Consider the following 20953-nt stretch of genomic DNA (forward strand, 5'->3'; position numbering starts at 1 on the left):
TACAACGGCGATGATGGGAACGTGCATAACAATAAAAAGAACAAACATAGAAACAAACATAGAGGGGGTTGTAGTCATATCAGGGTTTCCCAGCAAATGATACATCATTTATTAAAGATATTGTTACGGGGATGCACTTAATGTAACAGCACTGCGATGGGCTGAACTCGGCGCTGAGACTTCAGTAGCCGTGCAGTGTCCACTCTGTGAGCGTCGTCCTCTTTCTCAACGCTTTGTGTCGTCCTCTTCGTCAGTGAGCACATCACTTTGGTACCGCGTTTCCAGGTAACACTACCCCCCTCGGCAAAAGGCAACGTCCCGGTGCGTATTAGGCGTGCGATGTGGAGGGGGAGTAATATGGCTTTAGGCGGGCGACATGTACGATTTCGGAAGTGGGTGTAGCAGTCGGTGACTTTGGGTGGAGCGGTGAAATCTCATAGGTAACGTCGGTCACTGGGCGTAGTACACGGTAAGGACCTGTGTAGTGGGGCAGAAGTTTTTGACACAACCCCACACGACGGCACGGAAGCCAGAGCAACACCAGAGATCCGGGAGGGTAGTGCACATCGCGGTGGTGAGCGTCGTAGCGGCGTTTTTGAGTTTCTTGAGAGATGGTGAGATTCTGACGAGCAATCTGGCGAGCAGCGTCGGCTCGGGCGATGGTATCGCGGGCATAGGTTGTGACGGGGCTAGCGGCGGAGAGCAAAGTGTCGAAGGGCAGTAAGGGGTCTCTTCCAAAGAGAAGATAGAATAGAGAGTACCCAGCAGTGTCATGACGCGAAGAGTTATATGCAAAGGTGACAAATGGCAGACTAATATCCCAGTCGCGATGACTGTCGGATACGTACATTGCGAGCATGTCGGTGAGTGTGCGGTTAAGACGCTCCGTAAGGCCGTTCGTCTGAGGGTGATACGCAGTGGTGAACTTGTGCCGAACGGAGCAAGAACGAAGTATTTCCTCAACAACTCGGGAAAGGAAACAGCGGCCACGGTCGGTAAGGAGTTGACGGGGAGCACCATGGTGTAGTATGACGTCGTACAAAAGGAAGTCAGCAACGTCTGTGGCGCAGCTGGTTGGAAGGGCGCGAGTGATCACGTACCGCGTGGCATAATCGGTGGCCACAGCGATCCATTTGTTTCCCGACAAGGACTCGGGGAAGGGCCCTAGGAGGTCAAGGCCAACACGAGAAAATGGCTCAGTCGGGATAGCAATCGGCTGCAGGTGTCCAGGTGGTAGCACAGGGGGTTTCTTCCGGCGTTGACAGAGGTCGCAAGCGGCTACATAACGTTGGACAGAGCGGTAGAGTCCAGGCCAGAAGAAACGCCGGCGCACGCGGTCGTATGTGCGTGAGAGGCCAAGATGACCAGCTGTAGGAGCGTCGTGCATTTGTTCGAGAACGGCGGAGCGTAGGTGTTGGGGAACGACCAGCAAGTGCTCAGCACCATCAGGTCGCATGTTGCGGCGGTATAGCGTATTCCCATGAAGGAAGAACAGGGCGAGGGAAGAGTCACGGCTGTGTGTGCGGAGGCGATCGATGAGAGAACTGAGGGTTGGGTCCAACCGCTGTTCGTCGGCTATGTGGGAAAAGTCCGATATAGAGAAGACCCAGGGGTCCGACTCATGGTCAGTAGAGGAAGGGGGATCGACGGGATAACGGGACAGACAGTCTGCATCCTGGTGAAGCCGACCGGATTTGTATTCAACGGAAAAGGTATACTCCTGCAAGCGCAGTGCCCAGCGGCCGAGGCGGCCAGCAGGATCCTTCAGGGAAGAGAGCCAACATAAGGCGTGGTGATCGGTAATTACAGTGAAGGGTCGGCCAAACAAATAGGGTCTGAATTTTCCAACGGCCCAAACGAGAACCAGGCACTCCCGTTCCGTAATAGAATAGTTGTGTTCTGCTGATGACAGGAGACGACTGGCGTAGGCAATAACGCAATGTTGGCCGCGTTGTCGCTGTGCAAGAATGGCACCAATCCCGTGGCCACTGGCGTCGGTGCGAAGTTCCGTCTGGGCAGACGGGTTGAAATGGGCCAACACAGGAGGATTGGTGAGAATAGCGATGAGGGTGGAGAATGCGTTAGCCTGTTCTGGTCCCCATGAGAAAGGAATGCCTTTCTTCAGCAGATTGGTGAGAGGACGAGCAACAGCGGCAAAGTTTGGGACGAACCGGCGAAAATAAGAACACAGTCCTATAAAGCTGCGGACATCACGGGGTGAACGGGGACATGGAAACGCACTGACAGCGCGAACTTTGTCGGGATCGGGTTGCACGCCGGTGGCATTCACCAAATGGCCAAGCACTTTAAGTTCGCGGCGACCAAAACTGCACTTCTTTGAGTTCAGTTGAAGTCCGGCACGGCGGAAAAGTGCCAAGATGGAAGAAAGGCGACTAAGATGGCTTTCGAACGAGGGCGAGAAGACAATCACGTCATCCAAGTAACATAGACAAGTCGTCCATTTGAAGCCGCGGAGTAAGGAGTCCATCATGCGTTCAAACGTAGCAGGGGCGTTGCAAAGTCCAAAAGGCATTACCTTAAATTGGTAAAGTCCATCGGGTGTGACAAAAGCTGTCTTCTCGCGGTCTTGTTCGTCAACAGAGATCTGCCAGTAGCCGCTACGAAGGTCGATGGAGGAAAAGTAGCGGGCTCCATGTAAACAGTCCAAGGCATCGTCTATTCGCGGCAGCGGGTAAACATCTTTCCTTGTAATCTTGTTCAGATGTCGATAGTCGACACAAAAGCGCCAACTGTCGTCTTTCTTTCTAACGAGCACGACAGGAGATGCCCAGGGGCTGTTCGAAGGTTCGATGATATCGTTGCCCAACATCTTGTCGACCTCCTGCTGGATGACTTGGCGCTCAGAAAGGGACACACGATAAGGCCTCCGATGTACAGGCTTTGCATCGCCGGTGTCAATGCGGTGAGTCACAACTGATGTTTGGCCCAGAGAACCGGCAGCAAAGTCAAAAATGTCGGAGAAGGATAACAAAAGGTTGCGCAGGTCCTGAGCGTGTTCGGGGCTGAGGTCAGAGGCAATCATTGCGGAAATAGGGTCGGTAATTGTGGTGGAGAGTACGGGTGTTGGAAGGACGCTTGAATCTGGGCCAGGAGTGAGTGCACAAATGGTGCAGTCTGTGAGAGGGGACAAGGTAGCAAGGGATATTCCTTCGGGAAGAACTTGAGGTGACAGACTGAAGTTCAGGATAGGAAGGTAGGTGCTGTTCTGTGTAACGCGTACGATGAGATGAGGAAGAACGACGTTGCGGTCAAGAAAGACCTCGGTGATAGGGCAAGCAAGATAGTCACCGTCAGGCACAGGCGGGAAAGGTGACAGAGGTAGGTAAACAGCAGAGTCCGGGGGCAGGCGAGCGAACTCAATGGAGCGAAGGCGGGGTGCAGATGGAGGATGTTCTGAGCAGACAGGTAGGTCCAAACGAAGAAGGCCGCTGGAGCAGTCGATAAGGGCAGAATGGGCCGTTAAAAAGTCAAGGCCGAGGATCACATTGTGAGGGCACTGGTTGAGGACAGTGAACAAAACAGGGATGTGATGACCGGCAAGGGTGACTCGGGCTGTGCACTGCCCAGTGACGGCAGCAGTACTGCCATCGGCAACACGAACGGTGGGCGAAGCGGCGGGGGTCTGTACTTTCTTGAGGCGGCGGCAGAACGATGAGCTCATGATCGAGACTTGGGCACCAGTGTCAATGAGGGCAGAGACGGGAACACCATCCACGAACAGGGACAGGAGGTTACAGGGCGAAGAAATGGGCAGTAGAGGATTTCCAGGTCGGGGTACCAATGCAGCGTCACCTCCGGGAGCTGCATTGGCTAGTTTCCCGTGAAGCGGCCGGCAGAGGACGGCGAGGAACTGCGGCCAGGAAGAGGTGAACGGGAACGGCGGGCTGGCGGGGAAGGAGACCGACTGGACACAGGAGGAGGCGGAGTAGTATCGGTGAGGGGCGGCTCATAACGAGGCGTGAAACGGGGGTGACCGTAGTTGGAGTAGCGGTCAACGTAAGGAAAACGTCGAGGTGGTGATGTCCAGCGGCTGCGGCAGTGGCGAGCGATGTGGCCAATACGCGAGCACGTGAAACAGATAGGCCTGTCGTCAGGGGTGCGCCACTCATCAGGATTGCGGTATCGGTAGCGTGGCGCGTAGGTGTTGCGGGGTGTAGCGGTGGCGACCATGGGAGGGACGGAGCTCGAACTGTGTTGTTCTACGGTGTGGCTACAGGGGACGCCCAAGTTGGCAACCTCTTGACGAACGACGGCTTGAATGAGGGATATCGTCGCTAGGTTGCTGTCCGAGGAGGGCGGGTTGGATGCAGCAGGGGCGAGCGCTTCTAGTTCACGACGCACAATGCGTGTCACATTTTCAGTGTTGGAAGGTTGCCTTAGGGTCGGCAGATCCTCGCACGTGGAGGTAGGGGCAGTGTTGGGGAGCCGATCGAAGCGATGTGCAATGCGTCTGTGTTTGGCCTGCTCGAAATGTCGACAAACCTGCAAAACGGAGTCAACCGTAGTACAGTCCCGACAGAGTAGAAGATTGAAGGCATCGTCGGCTATGCCTTTCAGGATGTGCCCCACCTTATCAGGTTCTGGCATGTCTTTATCAACTTTTCGGCAGAGGGCCAGAACGTCTTGTATATACGTAATATAAGGCTCGTAGATGTCTGGGCACGTTTGGCGAGGTCCCTCTTAGCGGCGAGTTGACGGCCAACCGGTTTTCCGAACAGGTCACGGAGTTTTTGTTTGCAAATATCCCAGGAGGGTATTTCTGCTTCATGCGTTTCGAACCAAACGCGTGCCGTGCCAGTAAGGTAGAAGATGACATTGGCCAGCATCAGCGTGGCGTCCCACCTGTTGTGCTGGCTAACACGCTCATAAAGCGAAAGCCAGTCCTCGACGTCGACCTCATCTGTACCGCAGAATGAGCCAGGGTCACGGGGGTGGGCTACGACGACAGTTGGGGTTGCGGAGGTAGATGGAGCCGCGTCGGTTGTCATCGTGACGGTTCCGAGGTGACGGCCACTGCGGAGATCCAGCGTCAGATTGTGTCGAACCCGCGACCTCCACCAATATGTTACGGGGATGCACTTAATGTAACAGCACTGCGATGGGCTGAACTCGGCGCTGAGACTTCAGTAGCCGTGCAGTGTCCACTCTGTGAGCGTCGTCCTCTTTCTCAACGCTTTGTGTCGTCCTCTTCGTCAGTGAGCACATCACTTTGGTACCGCGTTTCCAGGTAACAATATGTCAAGCAATACTCGCTACAAAGAGCGCAGAAGTGATCAAGATCTAAAGTGATTGTCTAAAAAGGCTCGATCGAAGATTGAAATTTTATGTTCCGCGTGATATTTCGCGTCATCAGGCATGCTTACTACATAGACTTTGTTTAAACGTGGCTTTCACGCGCAAGTACTCGCCTTTAATTGGACAGCTGGACTCGCCGGAATGTTCAACGAGTGGCATCCCAGAGAATGTGGACCATATATTATTGGTGTGCCCAGCGTATGCGGGCGAAAGAAGTGTGCTAGCCGCTTCCCTGAAGCGTTTGGACAAGAGGCCTTTGTCGGATGAACTGCTGCTGGGCGCTTGGCAGGACAAGGGGAAAGGTGTCCAGGCAGTGCGTGCTCTTTACCGTTTTTTGTGCGCCAGCGGGCTTGATTAGCGCCTGTGAGGCAAGCTACTTGTATATATATTTCATATGCCTGTTCCAACATCGTCACCCATTATGACCTTCTTTCTTCTATCCCTCCCCTTCCCCAGTGCAGAGTAGCAGATCAGATTTGAATTATTCCGGCCAACCTCCCTGCTTTTCCTTTCAACAAATCCATCTATCTATCTATGAGCTGAGTATGTAAATAATGAGCGAAATTCTTAATACTGCCTCGAGGAATAAAGTACTTATTAATTCAAAAACAGCTGCTTCAATGTTTGCACTAAGGGGCTGCTTGATCTGCTTAATTTACGGCCCTAAAATAAACCTGCCACGTGACCAAATGCTGGGACTTGTCTTTCACCCACAGAACACAAAAAGTCCTATGACTTTCAAGCAAAGCGCATTTTCTCCTTTGGGATGGTTTTTTCAGTGCTGAAGCAGCAACACTGATGTGGAGGCTTTCGTATTATTGTATGTAATTGTTATCTTATAAGGCCGGTACAAAATAAATCTAACGTAAACGTTACCATCGTGCGAATATTACAGTCAGCTGCTTTTGAAGACACTTAAAACTTCTTTCCGGACACTTCGCTCCTAAGGCTAATGTATAAAAAGGTGGTTGAATTGGACTGTAATATTAATGAACAATAAAAAGGCAAAAAATGCCGATTACTTACTCTAGGCCGCACAAGTCTCAACATCCCTAAGCTGGGTCTTGGCCAATAGGCTCAGTGTGTATGTGTGTGTGCGTGCGTGTGTGTGTGTGTGTGTGTGTGTGTGTGTGTGTGTGCGTGTGGGTGTTCTGCATCAAAAAGGTTTTTAAACTTAGCAGTCATCAGTGAAGGCTGCCATTATTTCACACACAATGAGGCTTTTTAAAATTTTTTAATAATCTAAGGGTCAAATATAAAAGATGATCTTGTGACATAAAACACATATTCTTGGTTACACTGACCAACACATTCAATAGCGAACTGCTTGGCTGTTACTGTTTATGTATCATAAGCTTGTTTGGGAACACATTTTTGTTGCTAACGTTGCGTTTATATGCTCTTCCGTAAAAAATACACGAGTCATTTAAGTAAGATCAGATGTGTATGCACACATTTGCACTTGTTGCGACAATCAGGGTTCGAAAATAGTTTCAAGCTTTGGTTGTTCTTGGTCTCTGTGATATGAAAACGCTTGCAAAGTTTCACTTTTTTCTGAACGTTGGAAGGCATGTTTAAAGAAAGTTGGGGGCGCAGGCTCTCTACACACAGTTTTCTATGGGTTTTTATGGTAGCTTATGCCAAGAGCTAACTTTTTTTCTTTTTTTTTTGTCCATGTGCACTACTCGTGAAGACCTGACTGAGGAGGAAGCACTGTCGCAATGCGTGTTCTTCTTCTTGGCGGGCCAAGACACTTCCTCCTCAACCGCTGCGTACGCCACCTACTTCCTCGCTGTCAACCCTCATGTGCAGGACAAGATGCGAGCAGAAGTTGACGAGTGCTTCCGCAAACATGTAAGAGGCTCTCTTTTCCTGCGGTGTGGCAGTTGTAATCTTGCAAAATGCTTTTTCTTTTCTTGCCTCGCCCTGTCAACTGCATCAGATAAATTGCGCAAAAGAGCAATAAGGCCGTCGTAATACAAACACCGGTATATGGTATAACTGGTCAGGCAAAGGATAAGCGAAAGCTTAAATGGCGATCATCACGGATGCATTTTACCGACAGCACCGAGATTTTAACTAGGCCTTTGCATCACCTTCTCTTCCATCAGCGAACGTCATGACAAGCGGATGAGCGATAAAGGATCAGCCACTGAATCTGCGCGTGCAGGCTTGGGTAAAAGGGCGAGATGACATCATGTGATTCGACTCGGATTCGCGCTCGCACCTTCATTTGCTGGTACTTTATCACCATCCGCCTGTCGTGACGTAGGCTGCTGGGGTGCGCAGGCCTTGTCAAGATCTCGGTGGCGACGATTGTACACCGCATATGCCCTGATTTAGCATATCACTGTCGCTAACTTCGATAAGACAGCTCTTTTACAACGGCATCCAATGGGCAACACAATTCACAGGGGCATTAACATTCCTTACCGTGCTATATTTGATCCATATCTTAAATGATAAGAACAGAATTTTAGTTTATTGAAGAGCCCATCAGAAAAAAAGTCGAAGTGAACTTTTTTTCTTCGCTTTTTCCCCTGTGTCCAGAGCTCCTTTCAAGGAAAGGAGGGGATCTAGATCAGTTCAAGTGTGTAGTGATAACGCGAGTAAAAATTCATGATACTGGAAACCAATGTTTAGAATGCACAGCTGAGAACGAAACATATACAGTATACTAACAAGAAGCATGGCTCAGTGCTATACAGTCATATCAAAAGTAAATATGCAGCAATAAAAGAGTCGTACAAATGTTTGAAACCTTAACGGAAAAAAATTGCATTCGAAAGTAAGACACACGCCCTTTAATATTGCGCTATCTAAAGCGGGACTTTCTTGAAAAATTGCTTCATAGATCTTTCGAAAGGCTTAGCAACTGTGGCTTGAACAAATCTATTCGGACTATTAGTAGCGAATGCAAACTCTTTCAGAACAATCGCAGTCCTTAAAGGTACTGAATGATGCCATAATCAGCACCGCCCAGGGGCAAGCAATAAAGATGAAAAGTAGCGGATAGGCATACTACGCTAAACGTTTTTCCGCTAAGGTCACGTATGCCCTAATAATATCGAGTACAAACGCGCCTTACTAATCGCATACAGCACAGGCTGCAGTGTTGTGAGACTAAACTGTATATAGCTCGGCAGCTGGAAAGTCACCGAGGAGAACTCGTTCAAATATATGTTCTCAGCAGAAACTGGTTCTCTGGCTCCTTATGTCTGTAGACGTCGCTGGTTCGGCTGCAAAAAAAAAAAGGCGTTTAACACCCAGAAAGTTACACTTAAAAATATACCCACCAGTCGATCCCTATACTCGTGGCCTCATTGCCGAAAAGTACCAAAGTAGCCCACATTATTGGCAAACAATATGCAGCAGTAACTGTTCCACATTAGGAATATGTACTGAACTACCTTCGAATATTCCCCACACCATTATTATTCGATACACAGCACCAAAATAAATTTTTCGGACCAACATTTAGGGGAAATGTGGGCCAGCCAAAATTATTATGCTGTTGGAAATAACTTTCTCTTATATGCTGCTGAGTACAGAATACAAGGTAAATAATGCTTAATGTTTCACACTTGATGGTTAATGGAAATCGGGCAGCACCGAAAATGACAAATTCAATGAATGAGGGCTACACGTGGGCCAGGCCAAATCGGGCTTGTCCCGAGAAGCCAGCGCCGGTACAATACAGGTATTGGAGGGAATAACCGACACGAAAATTAAAACGTTGTTCAATGGAGTGGCACCCGCCTGTACATAAATAGGCTCATTAGTGATTTTGGTATGCTGTCCACGTTCGGCTATATGGGCCGCATGCGGCCAGCCCTATTTAGGCTGCAAAGACGGGTAGAAACTGGGACCAACTGTGCAAAATTGAACAGCCCACGTGGGGCCCCTTTGGACATGAGTTGCAAATCCCGCGTGGGGCCTGTATGAGTTGCCCCCATGGGCCCGGCGCGGGCCCCTACATCATAGCCCACTTTGTGCTACTTGGGTAAGGTTTGCCACCGTTTTCAAGGAAGTGGCTAGATAGCATTTAATCAGGAATCGGTGAGAAAAGAAAATTTTGGCTTAGTGATTTCTTTCGTGATATCGGCCGGTGATAGGGACAGTGGTATTTAGTTTGCGCGCTTTTCTTAGCTCTTAAAACCTCCTTTATTTTTAACGCGGTAGCGTTAAGGAGCTCGTGTCGCAGAAAAGCCGGTGTCGTCGGCGTCCAGTGAGCGATAAATCCCGGCATGCACTTCATAAATAAACATGCACTTCATAAATAAAAAGCAAGTTCCAAGATGGGCTGGGTGGGAATCGAACCAGGGTCTCCGGAGTGTGAGACGGAGACGCTACCACTCAGCCACGAGTAAAAAAAAAAAAAAACACTCAGCCGCGAGTTCGATGCTTGAAAGCGGTACAAAAGCGCTTCTAGTGAATGCGGTGTTGCCTTAGAAACATGCCGTAGAACGTTATACTGCAGTGTATATCGGTAATTATGAGCATGTTACTTACAGAAGTCGCAGTTATACGAGTAGCGAAGTACGTTTCCGCTACATTTCTTCTGCGCTCTGCGCACATGCAGAGCCATCTTGCGGCAAACACAGAATAACCGGCCCTCCTCGCAATGTGCGGCGCTGCCCCGACACGTGGCGCGCCACTCGCCCCTGACGTTTCGCCGTGCACCCTCACAGGTTGTAGAATCAAGCGTCTTTCTTTTCTTTAGATCACTACCTTCGCTCACCCGCTTCTCCCCTTCGGGCCGCGCGGGTACCGGTGCGAGGATGCCCCAATACCCTTGCGTTTAGTAAGTTTTCTCGACGAGGTGCAATAACGCTATCGCGTTCCACTCTTGAAGGCGAAGCTTAAGCGTCCTCCAAATTTTTTTAAGGGTGGCCTATTTGCAATAAAAAGCTGTCGCCCACCGATACAGGGAAACCTTTGTTTGTGCTCAGTGCATCTTCAACATCTCTTGTTCGGCATATGACTGCACGTCTTTGCATGCGTTGTGAAATAATCCCTATGTATAAATGTTTTACCATGTGTAGTGAAAGAAATGTCCTCAGTATACGCATATAGTATTCGCTCTGACTGCGCACAACATGATTTCTTGGCCCTGTTTCCATTCGCCTGTGGTTGATAATTACTACGCATTTTATTTCTCATTGTCTTCACAGGGCAGCTCGCCGTCGTACGATGAAGTTCAGAAACTACCTTATCTGGACTGCGTTGTGAACGAGACTCTCAGATTGATGCCAACAACTGTAAGGTAATGCGCAAGTTTACAGCTGTAAGTCAATGAGCGAGTTAAAACTCTTGTTACTAGCACGAGATCTGAAAATTTATTTTACGTCACGTGCCCGTGTATCAGCTGTTTTCTTTAAGAAGCTCGTATATTAATCCCAGACTTGAAAGGACACCATTCGAGGATTACGTGCTCGGAGATACGGGGATCAAGATACCCCGTGACTGCGCTATTATTGTGCCCATCAAGGCAATGCACAATGACCCTGAATTCTTCCCGGAACCGGAAGTTTTCAACCCCGAAAGGTGAGTGCTGTTTTCCAAAGAAAACAAGAAGACTCCATAGTACAGCTTCCACGTGTCTGACAATATTGATATAACAAATGGCCCGGGCTTCAAGAACTGATGCTCACAAGAAACGAAATATGTTTTATAATGTTCCTTACTGAAATCAGGGTTTGTCTACTTTAAGACTATATGGCGTGAGGGCTAGTCAAATGATGAAACTGCCAAACTTACATTATATCTTGAATTACAAAATAAATAACCATGTTGTGAATTGTCTAAGAAGGTGTGAGTTCTCTAAGAACGATGTAAATAAAACAAGGTGACTTAATTACCGCAAGATGACTGCCTATTTTATTATATTTGGAATGAGAGTTGATTTTCTATCAGAAGCAAATAGGAGTCCGCTAGCTCATAGAAGATATCTTTGAAGCACATGATGTGAGAGCTCCTATGTAGACTAGTGTAAGAACAACATAATTTTAATGTAAAGTGAAAATTGTTACTTTGAATGCGTGAAACAGTAATTATAGACAAGCTTCGGCTCGTGACGTCAGTGAAGATGCGGCGCCGCTGGCGACAGCAGCGACTTTCGTAGTGTAGGCAAAAGCACGGGCGGTTTCCATTAGAGGTACGATGTTTGCCGTGTTTTCGAGCATAATTCCCGATATTCTTGCAAGCTTTGGTGGGATTGGTTGCATCACGAGGCAAAAAAAAAAAATGGAAATGGCACCTGTTTTCACGTGTTTCTTTGGTCAGATAAATATGGGGGCGAAGGGCAGTGGCGTTTAGCGCTACAAGTAGACCTTTCGTAAGCATGGCTTGAACTAAGTGATAGAGCGAAAGCTGCGAGTGTTGCAGCGAATTTTTCTGCGGACCCCTGGATTTAATGTGCCGCCGTCACAACGTTCGAACGAACCTTTTGTCCTAGCAACTCGCTGTTGCCGTTCGCCTCTGCCAACTACCGAGTCTTCTTCTTTTACTTCTTCATTTTGTTCTTTTCTTTTATTTATTTATGCTTCTTTTCCTTTTCTTCTTCTTTCCTCCTCCAACTCCTGGCCCAGCTCTCGGGCTAGGTAATACTCACGTGGCACGGGGCCACGGTACCACGCCAACGGCTTCAAAACCCAGCGCAATGTAGCTTTCGCTACAAAATACATTTCCAGTCATTCCTATACATCGTCGTCCTCTTTGCATACGCTAACGATATGCCCGGGAGTTGAAGACTGTAGACGAGAAAGCTCACTTTATGAGAAAAAAAAAATCTAATTGCTGGACTAGTTGGTGCATTACTCATAAAAGGAAAGATTCTCAGCGTTAGCAAATAGACACTCACAAATAGATATGCAGGACAGGCGCTGATTTCAACTTCTTTTTCGAAACAACACAACATAGAAACTTCTTCAGAAAACACACGCTCCCACACCGTCTGCAACATATGGGCGCCAGTTTAGGCTTTCCCTATCTTAAAAAAAATTAAAAGACGACTTTCACACCTAAGTAGTGATACTGATGAATCACTGATGAATTTCAAACCTAGCCTTTTTCATAACAGGTATCCAGCAACTCACGGGCAAGAGTATCCCTGCTCCTGCCTAAAATACCAATTTCTGTGAACTTTCTGTGGCAATGGGCATAAGAGAGAATAAGCGTTTTCTGAAAGAAAAAAAAAAGTAGAATTTACATCTACCTGTCTGTTGCCAGTCGTACGATTTCAAGTCAAAGTGTTTGAATACTAACCCGCATGAAAAGATTAAATTGGTCTGAGATGCTGAGTGGTGGTCATGAGTCATGCCGACTAAGTAATTCCGCCCAATTGTGGCCATCATTTCACGGGCAACTTGCTAACTTTTTTATCGTAGCATAAATAATATCAAATTGGTTGTACGGTTCATCATTCTCAAGGTTCAGGCCCGTGGCCTTGAAAGCAAAGATGAGTTTATTCAAAGAAACTCAGCTTTCGCCACAGCCTGAGAGGACCATTAGTAGGGGGCTTGCGTTACGCACCACGGCATGCCCAATGCTACTTCAGCGCACCTAGTCGCCCCAGCATGTTTAATGTTAGAGTTATGAGCAGGCCGAAAGAGCAAGTGATTTTCGTCGCCTCACATTTGAACTACAAGGCTATGCAGACTTAAATCCGCGATATATCTCTGTTCCGACAAAGAAAACCGGGACTCGGGACGGCACACGAAAACGAAGGTCTGTTTCGCAAATTGCAAGATGCATAGCAACCTTAAATGGAGAACTGCTATAGAGAAACAATTGCCTGCCGTCACGTTTCGGCACTTAATAAACCTGCATGGCTAACATTCCATAGGTTTATCTTTTGTTTAGCTCTCGGAGCGGATAACACAAAGATCCGGAGCGAATAAAACACCTCGAAGGGTTGCTTTGGAAAGCAATTAGGTAGCAGCTGATTAGCGGTAGTTTATTACAGGAAGACGTGTCAACTGATGCCTTTTGATGCATTATACCTCACTCTTAGTACTTCTAACAAAAGCACTACGCGTTCGTATAGGTTGTTGATTGCCTCGGTTTTCCATCTAGATTGTAGCAACAAACTTACTACAATACTGCTTACAGGACGGACTAAAGTAAACAAAGCGTGCAGCCTAGCCGAGCTTGCGGAAAGCTCACGCTTGCCATACGCATTTGCAGACCCTCCGGCGGCGTTATACTCCGACTGCTCCTCCTTGAGTTACTATATCTATTTGATTTATTCATTTACGAATACTACAGGCAGCGTGCTACCCAGGTAGGAATGGGTTACAAAAGATAAGTTTGTAAAGAACGCCCAAAAGTATCAATGTTAATATATTAAACAACCGAAGCAGGCAGTCGATTCCATGATTCGATGGTACATTACAAAAAACAACAACAGTATGTTTGGAACTGCTAAGTCCTGGCATTGCATGGCCTTATGACGTTTGTGTGGTTCAGCATTGATGATGTTTGCTAAATGATCCATGAAAAAAATATAAGCTTTGCCCAATTGCTCCTAGGGTGCCTCGATGCCTGGATGCTTGCGCGCTCCGCAGAAAAAAAAAAAATGGATGGATGGATGGAATATAGGAGCGTCCCCTTTGGAACGGGGTGGTAGCAGTAGATATCATGCTCATTTTTCTCCCTATATCTTAATTATTGTTTTGGTTAACTATACCATCAATCTATTTATTGATTTTTTTTTCTACATTATTAACATTATTTCACCCTTCTGTTTTTAAGCCACCAATCTTCCAGTCGTTTTTTGCTAGCTTCCACCGCCGGTTTATTCACCCGGTCACTGGTATCTCTAAACCCCAGAGCTCCAGGAAGAGTGACTGCGCCTGCATCGACTTCCGGATGGATACCATTATATTCGAGTATAACATGGTTAATTGTTTCACTGGAGTTACCACATACAGCACATGCGTAATCTTATTTGTTAAATTTCCTTTTGTAGCTGCGTGTTCTAAAGCACCCTGATCTAGCTTAAAAAAGTAGGGCACTGCCTCTTGACTTATCAAAGAAATCTTCTTTCCTGATCTGCATTTTCCACTTTCGGTATAATTCCACACTCTGTTTCTTTTCCATCGAATTTATCCAATTTTTACCTTCTGTGTTTTTCACCTGTTGCTTAATGCTCATTATTTCTCCGTCCTTGTTACTAGCATACTTACTAGTTAGTTTCCTAGTTCTTTTCCTCCATTGTGAGTCAACGCTTTTTAGGTACAGGTATTTAAATACTTTAGCTGCCCATCTGTTACTGTCCAGTTTCCTCAGGCGTTCCTCATATAATATTGTACTCTGAGCTTCCCGTACTTCGAAAGATGCCCAGCCCATATCTCCTTGTATCGCCTCATTTGTAGTTTTGCCGTGGGCACCTAGTGCTAATCGTCCAACGGATCTCTGATTTGTTTCTAATGTCGACTGTACCTCTGATTTTAGGCACAAAACCGCATTTCCGAAAGTAAGTCCGGGCACCATAATTCCTTTCCAAATACCCCTCAAAACCTCATACCTATTGTATCCCCACAATGCCTTATGCTTCATTATCCCGGCATTCCTTCGCCCTTTGGCCTTAAGTGATTGCTCATGCTTTCCAATGTATGCCAATCCTTCGTTTACCCATACCCACAGATATTTATATTCTGCTACTCTAGGTATTTCAAGGCCCTGTATTTTAAGACCCTGATCAGTTTAGCCGTTGAAAATCATCAGACTCGACTTAACTGCGCTGAAACTGACGCCTAGAGCGTCCCCTTCGTCTCCGCAATACTTAACTAGAGTTTGCAATTCTTCCAGACTCTCAGCCATCAGCACAATATCGTCTGCATACATCAAACCGGGGAGGCGCTGTTCTACCGCCTTTCCACCTAATCTATAAGACAGGTTAAAACCTAGGTTACTGTTTTGTATCCTCCGTTCCAGGTTTATCATATAAAGCATGAACAGCACCGGTGATAGAGGACAGCCACGTAATTTCTACTTTGTTATCCCGGTATATTTCCTGTAGGAACTCTATTATCTCATAACCGATACCTTCTTCTTGTAATATGTTCCAAAAAGAGAATTTTGAGGCAGCGCCACCTAGCATATTTGGCCAAAAGCTGGTACTGGCCTCACGCAACTGCACACTCTCAGGCGGCGCTACCCTCCCACAGGGTGCTTCGATGCCTCGTTACCTGGGTTCACATGCACTCCCCTGATGGCGCGCGCATCGAGGCGCCCTAATTACTCTGCATTCATTCAGCGCAGTGTGGCAGAATTGTGTGTAATGCAAGGTACTGAGGGGTAAAGGAGAATTTATAAGAGAAGAAAAAGCGGCGCAACGACAGCACAGAGAGAGATAGAGAGAGAGGAAACATGCGTTGCCGTTGAGCTGCATTTCCTTTGTATCATGCAACAACTAGCTCTCAGCTGTCATTATTCTGTACGTCCCTGAGTCCTTGTGAGGTAGCGTCTTGGAGGTGGTGTGCTGCAGTATGGTTGAATGTTTCATGTGGCATGTTAGAAATCCACGTCTTTCAACTCGTCAGCGTTAAATGCCCTGTTCTGAAGAAAATTCGGTGTCGGCCTTGTCGGCTTCGGCGCTGAGAGTGAAAAGGGCATGTCTTTGGCAGATGGCGGCTTGCTGGTGACACGGCCACGAATTTATAGCATATTGGAATGTGTGATATCACGACATCACATGATATGGCCGATTCGGTAACCACCCTGTTTGTTATCGGGCTTCGCTTTTGAGATCGAAACACGAGAACGGCATCCAGTGTTCCTGTGCCCTTTCTCCCGAGGTAGACACGCTGACCCTTAGCCACGCAGACGCGTTCAGACGGCTTGATTAAAGCGGGGCTTTGTATGTATGTGGGGTGGGATTATACGTAATGAGGTAGCTTACGAATGTACTCTATATAGTACGGGTGGGATAATAGATCAAAAATTTAAAGAAAAATTTAAGGAGACCAAAACGAAAACGAGCATATGCAGGAGACTAACGATGCCACGTCATGCCCTTAAATGCAGAGCTAAAGTCTCCCCATATTCATTTTTCGGCGGTTTAGTGAGAACAAAACTTTATTCAGCAAAAATATTGACCGTGGATTGATGAAACTTGAATATTTATGTTGTTTCTCTAAATTTAAAATGTTGAGAACATGCAACGTTTGAATGATCACATGCTCTTGGTTATAAGCAGGATAATTTGTCGCAACTAACTTTGCGAAAATGGGATTCAATGACTGTGACAAGCTCGTATAAGCTCTGTAAGCTTGCGTAGGACTAGTCTCGATTAAGTCAGAGTGCATGTCCTGCTCAACTTTTGGATAGTTGTTGGGTAACAATTTTTTTAGGCCTTAAAAATATGTCCGTGAGTTTCGAAGACGAAAAGTGTTAAATTTGATCTCACTCGTATCGGTTGTTCTAGTTCAGTGAAATTTCCATTATGCGAGATAAAAACTTCAGGAGTGCACTTAAGGCTGCTTACGTGCGGAATGCAAAATCATTGCAGTGTCTGTCACGCCATAAGGTAAACTCCCTCCATAATACTCTAGCTGACCTCGCCAGCATTCCCCCAGATGGCATATCTGTATGGCCTGTTTACCTAAATAAGTGAAAAAGCGGCACAGATACTTCGAGAAGACGACGATATTCACTTTAAAGCGCGATAGTACTTTGCAGTTTTACACGAGGCGTGATCGGCTACATCGATCGTAAATTGCTCTCGTGCCTCATCCGGGGAAGCTTATTAAAGTTGGTACTGGCGAGAGTTGAAACCAGAGTCACGGAAGTGTTTTTTATCCATGAACAGTGTGTGCTGACACGTTCTGCCGGCACGCTCGGCTGACACCCTCTGCTGACACCCGCTCTATCCATAATTGTTGTCCACGTCTGAGATAGACAAGAAATAATTCTGTATTATAAAAACAATACGCTAGAAACCTATATGAACGTGGGAGGTTCGAATTACTTCTGCACGTGTGCATTGTGTTTGACATATTAGCAAACGTGAGGAACAATAACTTCTGGTGAATAATACTAGAAACTGTATTTGCTTTTCCGGCTGGTGTATCAACGCCACGCGGTTTAATGCCACCATTCGGCGAGTAATTTCAACGCGATGGCAATAAAGGCCTTGTTAATACGGCGTCGGCGTTGTCGGCATGGGCGTTGTGAGGAAAAAAATCTGGGCATGGCGCTGGTAGGTGGAAGCTGGCAGCTGGTATGGGCAAACACGATTCTTCGATCGTTTGCGCGACTCATCAAGAGAACATTATTAGCGAAATTTGGGAAGTGGGGGCTACACGAGTGGCCTTTTGCAAGAGGGAACTTCGGATATAAATCAACTATACTGTGCTTTTGCTTGCTAAGTCAGGCTGTGTACTGCATACGTCACGCAGGCACGTTCATACGATTTTGTTAAAAAGGAGCTTTATATATCGGCTGGTCGCCTACTACCGGTAGCTGTGCAACGTAGGTAGCATAAAAGGTTATGCTATCACGTCATACCATTAAAGGCGGAGTTTAAGTGTGCCCCATAAGTATTTCCCCCAACTTTGGTAGGAATTTAAGCATGTAATTTCATCAATGCTGCATAGCTGGCGATAATAGGTTGCCAACATATTGAACAGCTTGATGTTATGAAGATGAATGCATTGGTATAGGAATACTGGCTCACAAGATAATGCCAAATTTATCGGACAGACGTTTAAAGCCAGGTCTCAGCAGGATATGCACAGCAAGACTACCCCTCTCTGTATTCTAAAAAATATTGAAGAAGCTTTTCGAGGAAATGTTGGTTTAATGTCGTCACTGTAGTTTAACTGTCCTAGAAATAGCGCTCAAAAACAAAAGCAGGGTAATAAAACACGCAAGCACTGCGTTCACAGCGTAGGCGGTAAAGTGCATACAGTTTGTTTTCATAAATTTTTGTAGGTTTAATGAGGAAAATATCAAGTCCATACGTCCATACACCTACCTTCCGTTCGGCGCCGGAGCCCGACATTGCATGGGAATGCGATTTGCGTTCCAGCTTGTGAAGACTTGTCTACTTCACGCTGTTCACAACGTGCAATTTGTACAGTGCCCAAGAACAAAGGTGAGACGTTTCATACAAAATTTTCTTTAGTCGCTATTAAATTTTCAGAGATAAAAAATGACTTAGTGCATCATCAGGAGACCCCTGAATGTGAATAATGGGTTGCTTATTAACACTTTCAGATATCAATGAATTTTATTGTGCGCAGACTTGAGCCCATACCTCTTTATAGACGAGTAATTGGCAGCTTTCATATGCCTCGTCCGATAATATGGACGAAGCAACTGACGGAGATTGTGTAGCTCCAATAGACTGCCCTCGCTTTTGGAAATTGTACTTGCGATGTAACACCTGGGAACAATGACGTCACTAATACAGTCATATCATCCTTTATTCCACTTTGCAATCTGCGAGTCCACGCACAAAGAGCTACTATATTTCAGCCAGAGTCTTCGCCGCGTGCATCAAATAACCTTGTTTTGTAGCAGAATTGGATAGTCATCAAGTGACATCCAAACGTCCTATAAGTACAAAAATTAACTCATCTCTTTCATTTTTTGGATAGCATTTTTCATATTAATGGGGATTAAGGCTGAAGTAACACTTTTTGCAGAGTCGTTTACCACATGCGTAATGAAATGATGTGTTAACCGGGTTCCGAATAATGTTCTTCCAAGCTGCGGCACTTCGCGAGAAACGAAATGTAATCCCTCCGAAGGTCACGAGCATGACGAAACATTGCAGTGACACTTGTGTCGGTTATCCGCCTACGCTTTTTCGCTCCCTATCCGGTCAGCCCTCCGGGGCAGCACTTTCAGGCTTGCAGTCAAGAACTAGACGAAGGTAATAATTGCCGATGATAGCCCCAAACTAGGAACCGGCTCTGGCGCCAATCTCGTTCTTTCCGTTCTTCTTTCCTTCGCACCTGTGGTACTATAATGCCCTCGTGACGATAACAAAGCGCGCATTCTTTCGCCTGGGTTCTTTTTCTGATGCATCAAAGCCCCTTCGCAACAATAATCAAGATCGTGAAGTACCTGGGTAAGAGCGAAGAAAATCCGTGTATTCAAGTTCCAAACATTTTAGTAATACTACCACATCGCCGATAAGAATGTCGTTCCGAGACTAATCAAGGATCATTGTCTTTGATGCCATGTCCCACCATGCTCAGTGGGGAAACGGATGGAATTATGGGCATGCGTGCAGAGCATTCTTCAGTTGCCGTGTCTTGTACTCAACTGTTACTGTGACAGGACCCGAGCCGCGCTGCTCCACTTTCCGCAACAAAGCGAGCAGACCAGTGGCAGCATTTAGGTCACATGAGCAGCAAAAGTGGCCAGAGGACACTGCAACCGGAATAAGCTGTCTAGGCATGCTCATAATTTCTTCTGCCTCCCCACATGGTTCTGGTCGGAGGCATGCGGTTACCTTAATCACGTTGTCGCATCACTAAAAAACTGCAAAGCCGTGTGCGGCGTAAAAGGCTGAGTAATATATAGGAGACAGGTTATTCAGAGTATCGGATTGGTCGGTAAGGTTATCTTGATGAAGGAGATGACCACGTGGTGGAGACGATAATGGACAGCGTTATGGGAAATCGGTTGGGATCGTCAGTGTTTCTGAAATTTTCATTTCAAATTGCTTTTGAATATTCGTTTGTTGTAAGACACTCAACACGCCGAAGTTTCTCGAAAGCTTACTGTAGTCCGATAAACAGCGCACGTGCTGTCGAGATTACAATATTGCGGAGCGAGGGAACATGTGCACACTTAAAACACATAATACTCAGCGATTCCTAAAAGGCCTGTCGTGCCTTCCTCCTGGGACGCGTATGCAAACAGGAACACCGAATAATGGAGCAGGAAAAATAGACGGGCAACATGAAGCACAGAATCCTGTGGATACCGGCCCACGAGGGAATCGACGGCAACGAGGCTGCCGACAGGATAGCCCGAGAGCAAACTTTCCGGGCACCTGCGCCAGCTGCCCCAGAGCTTCAACTCCTCTCACAAACGGAGAACTAATACAATACTTCAAATTAGAAAGAAAACAATACGCAGAGCTACACAAAGACCTCCGCAGACAGGAGGCAGTAACCTGAAGGAACATACAGGCTGGGACATTCCCAAACCTAGCAGAGTACCACAAAACCTGCCCCGAAAAACGTCAAAAATAACACATGCACTGCATGGGGTGAAGTCTCGGACATCCTTGACATGATATGGAACTGCAAAGAGCAATTAGAGAAATATATTGTTGGAGCACTCAGCCAAGCGGAGTGGGAGGCAGAGCTGGCCCACACGGGTCTCTCTGAGCAGCGCAGCCTGCTCACCAGGGCCCGGGAGACAGCCCAGGTCAATGGTATCCTGGACTGAAGAAACCACCCACGCTATTCCGTTAAACAATTAAAGTTTACTCTCTCTCTCTCTAAATCATCTAACGGTAAATGTAAGCGTTCTCATCCCTCGCAGGCAGCTCTGTAGTCTCACTCCTATTTACGCCAGTCGTTTATTGATAGGATGCCGAATCAGGTGCCGCTTTGAGAACATGCCGACCGAGACATCCTACGTTAGGGGCGTCTGAGCCTGCAGTTGC

At 46.9% G+C, this 20953-nt stretch overlaps 1 protein-coding gene across 1 annotated transcript in view; it reads left to right on the forward strand.

Annotated features, from left to right (window-relative positions):
* Positions 1 to 20953, forward strand: part of LOC146186216 (cytochrome P450 3A24-like) — a 63891-nt gene that overhangs the window by 42290 nt on the left and 648 nt on the right. The window contains exons 10-13 of the mRNA XM_084608003.1: positions 7010 to 7170; positions 10491 to 10582; positions 10720 to 10863; positions 18256 to 18418. Of these exons, the coding sequence (XP_084464129.1) occupies positions 7010 to 7170; positions 10491 to 10582; positions 10720 to 10863; positions 18256 to 18418 (560 nt within the window). The remainder of the gene's footprint in view (positions 1 to 7009; positions 7171 to 10490; positions 10583 to 10719; positions 10864 to 18255; positions 18419 to 20953) is intronic.

Source organism: Amblyomma maculatum, chromosome 6 (genome assembly GCF_055883805.1).
Source record: "Amblyomma maculatum isolate TAMU_Amacu chromosome 6, ASM5588380v1, whole genome shotgun sequence".
Lineage (NCBI taxonomy): Eukaryota > Metazoa > Arthropoda > Arachnida > Ixodida > Ixodidae > Amblyomma > Amblyomma maculatum.